At 65.0% G+C, this 5,776-nt stretch overlaps 2 protein-coding genes across 2 annotated transcripts in view; one reads left to right on the top strand and one right to left on the bottom strand.

Annotated features, from left to right (window-relative positions):
* ADCK5 (aarF domain containing kinase 5) overlaps positions 1 to 2,890 on the top strand; it is a 16,671-nt gene extending 13,781 nt beyond the window's left edge. The window contains 12 exon segments of the mRNA XM_077758116.1: positions 431 to 506; positions 630 to 830; positions 908 to 1,048; positions 1,132 to 1,245; positions 1,347 to 1,478; positions 1,547 to 1,630; positions 1,723 to 1,804; positions 1,882 to 1,960; positions 2,045 to 2,136; positions 2,198 to 2,450; positions 2,531 to 2,623; positions 2,625 to 2,890. Of these exon segments, the coding sequence (XP_077614242.1) occupies positions 431 to 506; positions 630 to 830; positions 908 to 1,048; positions 1,132 to 1,245; positions 1,347 to 1,478; positions 1,547 to 1,630; positions 1,723 to 1,804; positions 1,882 to 1,960; positions 2,045 to 2,136; positions 2,198 to 2,450; positions 2,531 to 2,623; positions 2,625 to 2,724 (1,447 nt within the window). The 3' untranslated portion in view covers positions 2,725 to 2,890.
* Positions 2,886 to 5,776, bottom strand: part of CPSF1 (cleavage and polyadenylation specific factor 1) — a 17,567-nt gene continuing 14,676 nt past the window's right edge. Inside the window, exons 25-35 of the mRNA XM_077758115.1 lie at positions 5,597 to 5,749; positions 4,694 to 4,810; positions 4,522 to 4,612; positions 4,367 to 4,451; positions 4,156 to 4,297; positions 3,916 to 4,068; positions 3,665 to 3,841; positions 3,518 to 3,584; positions 3,390 to 3,437; positions 3,160 to 3,315; positions 2,886 to 3,085 (exon numbers count right to left, since the gene is read on the bottom strand). Coding sequence (XP_077614241.1) covers positions 2,886 to 3,085; positions 3,160 to 3,315; positions 3,390 to 3,437; positions 3,518 to 3,584; positions 3,665 to 3,841; positions 3,916 to 4,068; positions 4,156 to 4,297; positions 4,367 to 4,451; positions 4,522 to 4,612; positions 4,694 to 4,810; positions 5,597 to 5,749 — 1,389 coding nt within the window. The remainder of the gene's footprint in view (positions 3,086 to 3,159; positions 3,316 to 3,389; positions 3,438 to 3,517; positions 3,585 to 3,664; positions 3,842 to 3,915; positions 4,069 to 4,155; positions 4,298 to 4,366; positions 4,452 to 4,521; positions 4,613 to 4,693; positions 4,811 to 5,596; positions 5,750 to 5,776) is intronic.

The raw sequence follows: 5,776 nt of genomic DNA, 5'->3' as shown, positions 1-5,776 counted from the left end.
TGGCTGAATACAGAGGCAGGGCCAGCATTACGGGGGGGGGCCTGGATCGAGGTCACATCTGCACACAGGAGCTAGTACGGCAGCCACCTTGCTGCCCTCACTGCCGCACGAGGCCTCGGGTGCTGTAAGAGAACGAGGAGGCAGCCCTGCCTGACTGGTAGGGCCCAAGCTGTGCCCAGGCATCCTGGACGCTCGCCGGTGCACGGTCAGGGACAGGGCTGGCGTGGGTGCAGCTGCCCGTCGTGCAGCCCAGGAATGGGGAACGCCCTGCTGGCTGTGCCGTCCAAGGGCAAGGAGGCTAGACCAGAGCCTGCCCTCCGCCTGCCTGCGATCCCGCAGCCCCTGCCACGTGCTCACTCTGGTCCGGTGGGTCAGCGGGGGGCCCGAGGCCCAGGGCCTGCCAAGGGCTGAGGATAGCCTGTGCCCACAGGTCCCTGAGGGTCGGCATCCAGATCTCCTTGGACTACTGGTGGTGTGCAAACGTCGTCCTGCGAGGGGTGGAAGAGGTTTGTCCCCGTGTCCTGGCCACGGGGGGGAGGGGCAAGGGAAGGTGACAGGCCAGATGGAGGTGTTGGGGGCACTAAGGAGGTGCCCGCCTGCCCCCATTTTCCCTCCATGCCTGTGGTCAGAACAGCCCGGGGTACTTGGAGGTGATGTCTGCATGTCACCAGCGGGCGGCTGATGCCCTGGTGGCTGGGGCCATCAGCAACGGGGGCCTCTACGTGAAGCTGGGCCAGGGACTGTGCTCCTTCAACCACCTGCTGCCCCCGGAGTATATCAAGACCCTGCGTGTGCTGGAGGACAGAGCCCTCACCCGCGGCTTCCGGGAGGTGAGCCCTGCTCTTGGGGTGGAGCCGGGGGCTCCGGCAGTGGCCCCCACGCTGCTCCAAGAACCCTCTCCTGCCAGGTGGACGAGCTATTCCTTGAGGACTTCCAGGCCCTTCCCCACAAGCTCTTCCAGGAGTTTGACTACCAGCCCATCGCTGCCGCGAGCCTGGCACAGGTGCACCGAGCCAAGCTGCACGACGGCACGAATGTGGCCGTGAAGGTACGCGGGGGGCGCTCTGCCATGGCGGGCTCTGGGGCTGTGGCGGCGGCCCCGGGTCCTCCCTGCCGCCTTGCCTGATGCAGGTGCAGTACATCGATCTGCGGGACCGCTTTGACGGGGACATCCACACTCTGGAGCTCCTGCTCCGGCTCGTCGAGCTCATGCACCCCAGCTTCGGCTTTAGCTGGGTGCTCCAGGTAACCGCTGCCCAGAGGCAGGCTGGAGCAGTGTCTGCATGTGTGCGCTGAGGGCGGGCTGGTGCCTGACCTGGACCCCCAGCTGCCCATGTGGCCCCCAGGACCTGAAGGGCACCCTGGCCCAGGAGCTGGACTTCGAGAACGAGGCCCGAAACGCTGAGCGCTGTGCACGGGAGCTGCAGCACTTCCACTATGTCGTGGTCCCCCGCGTGCACTGGGACACGTCCAGCAAGGTGGGCTGGGCCCCCCCCTGGGTGGGAACGTACGGGCCTGCTGAGCTCAGCCACTTGCTCTCTCCCAGCGTGTGCTGACAGCTGAATTCTGTGAAGGCTGCAAGGTCAACGACGTGGAGGCCATCAAGACCATGGGGCTGGCGGCAAAGGATGTGAGTGCCGCGGGCATCAGCACCCGGATGTGGGAGAGGTGTGTGCATCCCAAGCACAGGGTGATGGTGGCTTAGTCCTGTTCTCTCTCCAGATAGCAGAGAAGCTCATTGAGGCTTTTGCTGAGCAGATATTTTACACAGGCTTCATCCACTCTGACCCCCACCCTGGCAATGGTAGGAAAAGCCCCCCTGGGGGTGACGGTGCGAAGGCCAGGGGTAGGGGGGCAAGAGCCAATGTGCTATGTTCCTAGTTCTGGTGCGGAAAGGCCCGGATGGGAAGGCACAGCTGGTGCTGCTGGACCACGGGCTCTACCAGTTTCTGGATGAGAAGTAAGCTGGGAGCTGGGGGGCCGGGGTGGGGCAGAGGGCAGGTGCTGACCGGGGTGCTCTAGCCTTACTGCTGGGCTCCCCCAGGGACCGGGCAGCCCTGTGCCAGCTGTGGCGAGCCATCATCCTGAGGGACGAGGCGGCGATGAAGACACACGCAGCTGCACTCGGGGTGCAAGGTGAGGCTGGGTGTGCAGGAGCATGGNTGGCTTCCCTGCCCCCCCCCCCCCCCACCCCAAGACTACTTCCTCTTCTCTGAGATGCTCATGCAGCGGCCCGTGCGCCTGGGGCAGCTGTGGCGCTCACACGTGCTGAGCCGCGAGGAGATGGCCTACATGCAGGCCAGGGCGCGGGAGCACTTCGAGGGCGTCATGGGGGTGCTCAAGGCCCTGCCGCGGCCCATGCTGCTCGTGCTGCGCAACATCAACACCGTGCGCGCCGTCAACGCCGCCCTGGGCTCCCCCACCGACCGCTATTTCCTTATGGCCAAAAGGTGGGTGCTGGCTGCGGGCACGCCCAGGGCGGGCGGAGGGTACGGCAGGACGGGGCCCGGCTGACCACGTGTCTGGGCAGTGCGGTCAGGAGCTGGAGCCGCCTGGCAGGTGCAGCGTACCAGAGTGTCTACGGTGCCAGCCTCCTGCGCCACGTCAAGGTCATCTGGGAGATGTNCCCTATCAATGCGGCTCACTGCCCTCCTGGTTCGGCTCTTGGCCCACCTGGGCTTCCTGCCTGAGGCCCAGGAGCTCTCCCAGTACCTGGAGACCTAGGGAGGCCTGGGCCAGAGGCCCTCAGAGCTCACCCGGCGTCCGACCAACAGATCAAGGCTGGAGGCCCGCGTGCCCCCCAAGACCCGGGGGCGGGGGACAACACAGGGCTGCACCCACAACCTGGCCGGGAGACTCTATAATGACCACAAACTCTTTTCAAATCAAACCTTTTTTTCCTTGTGTTTTGTACAAAAAGGGGTTGGGGTGGCGCACAAGGGAGGGTCTAGAAGTGNGAAGGCCCTGGGGTTGAGGCCGGCGTGGTGGGGCAGCATGGTGGTCAGCGCGTTCTGGAGCATTAGTAGCCGCCGGTAGGTCTTCTCCTGCATGGGCAGCAGGAGCCCGATGCCGCCGTCCAGCGTGGCTGCGGGAGGCGCCGTGTGAGCCAGGCTGACCCCCCCCACGCCACACACGCCCCCGTCCTGCCCCGGGACTCACCAAACCACGTGATGTGCTTGTTCTCCCACACGACCGACTTCTTGCTCGGCCCCTCGGCGGCCCCCCGGCACGGGGTCCTCCAGAACGTGTTCACGTGGGCGCCCACGTGGAAGTCCGCCCGGCGGAGCAGGCGCATGCCCCCGAAGCTCTCTTTGGCTAAGCCAGAGGGAGCTCAGGTCACCGCCTGCCCGAGCCCCCAGCCCCGCGAAAGGGGAAGAGGGAACACTCACCTTCTGGCAGGTACATGTACACCATGAGGTTGCGGTCACGGTCGGACACTGGGGAGCAGAGTGCCCACGGTTAGCCCGGCCACACCCCAAGTGTGAGAGACCCCGAAGCCCGCAGGCCCTGTGCTCACCCAGGAAGCCCAGTTGGGCATTGTCCACCATGAAGTCCACACTATATACCTCCAGGGGCTTGGCGTCCTGGGGAGGGGGAGGGGAGGGACGTCAAGGTCGGCCTGAGACAGCACCCACCCAGCACCGTGCGCAGGCCCCACGGGTACCCGGGACACCAGGCTCAGTGTCTTGCTCTCCTCCTGGTAGCGCAGCAGCGAAATGCTCTTCATGACGTCAGCGGCCAAGATGAAGTTCTTGACGCTGATCATCTGGTGGATGTAGAGCTGGGTGTCGATGAAGGCCATGCCTGTCAGCTCGCTGGCCCGCAGACTCCACAGGAAGATCTGGGGGGACACAGGAGGGGGCAGCGAGTGGTAGGCAGCGGGCAGGATTCGGAGGGCGGCGGGAGGGGACGCACCTTCTGGCCGATGGCAGACACCAGGTGGCCGTTGCAGTGGCACAAGGCAGTTACTGGCCCTTTCTGCTCCTTCTCATACAGGACCTTGAACTTGTTTTTGGTCAGGGGCTGGCCAGGCTCAGGCACCACCTCGATCACATCCATGATCAGGATCTGCCGGGGAAGGAGGGAGGGCGGGTGAGGTGCAGGGATGGTGCTGGGGCTGCCGGGCACCGCCCACCCCCTCCGGCCGTCCCTTACCCGTCCTCGGCACGTGACCTCCTCCCCCTGCATGAGGCAGGTCCCAGCAGCCACGTAGCCCTTGAGGCCAGACACAGTCTCCTCACTGCGCAAGGACACCGTTTTCATGCAGGTCACGTGCTCCCACTCCTCCAGCTCGATCCTGCGCACGACAGGGTCAGGACGCAGCCTACGGGCTGGCCCCCCGGTCCCCGGCCAGACCCAGCCTCACCTGGCATTGGGGATGGCTTCCCAGCTGACTGGGGAGATGAGCTGGATGGAGAAGGCCTCCTGCTGCGGGTGGATGTACCGGTCGTCTGCAAGGACAAAGGGCGACGGTCAGGGCGGGCGGTGCCAACAGCAAGCCCCGCTCTGGGCACCTCGCACCTCTCTCGATAGTCTCGAACTCCTTCTCTTCGCCGGTCATGCGCGGGATGCGGGTGCACGGCATGTTGGTGCTGGTGGCAACAGCATATACCTGGGGGAGAGTGGAGGGTGTCACGGGCAGGTGAGAGGCAAGGCCCAGAGGGTCTCTGGCCTCACGGGGACAGGGTCAGACCTTAGACTCCACGTGGTAAGCCACATAGTGGGCTGTGCAGCGCAGGGGGATCTTCCTGACAGGCCACGGGGCGTCGTATGACAAGTAGGCGGGCAGGACGCTGATCCTCAGCTCACCCTGGAGGGGCGGGGTACGAGGGTCCGTGAGGCCCGGCACCCGCCGAGGGCAGGCCACGCAGGCCCGGGCTTCCCAGGACTCCGCACAGCCTCAGCTCTGCTGGAGCAGGCACGTGCAGGGGGCTGAGACTGGCTGTCCTGTGTGTCGTCGGCTTCCCGTCCCCTCTCCCAGGCTCACCCGGGGCTAGGATGCTGGCCACAGACCTGGTCTGGGTCAGGACAAGGGAGGACCAGGCTCAGAGGAAGCTGGAGGCTGCAAGCAAAAGCTTACCCGTACACTGGCCACACCAGAGGCAGCACAAACAGATAAGGGACCCCTGCCAGGAGCCCCCCTTTACCCGTGGTCCTCAGTGTGTCAGTATCTACAGAGCACTTGCTGCGTTACCATCACCGGGTCACCCTTCAGAGTGACCCTTCAGGTCACCACCATCATCCTAGCATCGTGGAGGATGAGATGGGAGGCTCGGAGAGGGTGAGCACCTCGCCCAGAGTCACACAGCTCCTGAAGGGCAGGGCAAGCTGCAGACGGGTGCCTAGCGGGCTACAGCCGCTACTGCCACCCGCCCTGTCCTCCAAGCCCTCCCAGTGTTAAGCCCCAAGTTGCACCTCTTTGGCCGGGACCCTGTCCGCTGTCCGAACAACCCTGTGACCCTCCGGATAAAACCCAGGATCCTGCCCTGTCCCGAGCTGTTGAGGGCCTCATTCCTGGGGCCCAGGCACCACTGGTGAGAGTCAGACGGAACTGAGCAGAGCAACGTGGGGCGGCCTCAGCCTGGGGTCCCCCTACCTGTCTGTTGAAGTAGAGGAATCCGCGGGGACAGTTGACATTGTGGAACGGGGCAAAGGAGTCGATGGGGCCATCGATGCCCATGGGGTGCAGCCGCAAGGCCCCCCGGCCAGTCACCAGGAGCCAGTGAGGTGAGGGGCCGCAGATGAACACCTGAAGACAGGTACTATGAAATCATGA

Source organism: Crocuta crocuta, unplaced genomic scaffold, assembly GCF_008692635.1.
Source record: "Crocuta crocuta isolate KB4526 unplaced genomic scaffold, BGI_CrCroc_1.0 scaffold327, whole genome shotgun sequence".
Lineage (NCBI taxonomy): Eukaryota > Metazoa > Chordata > Mammalia > Carnivora > Hyaenidae > Crocuta > Crocuta crocuta.
Note: the sequence above shows the minus strand (reverse complement) of the source record. Positions and strands in the feature narration are given on the sequence as shown.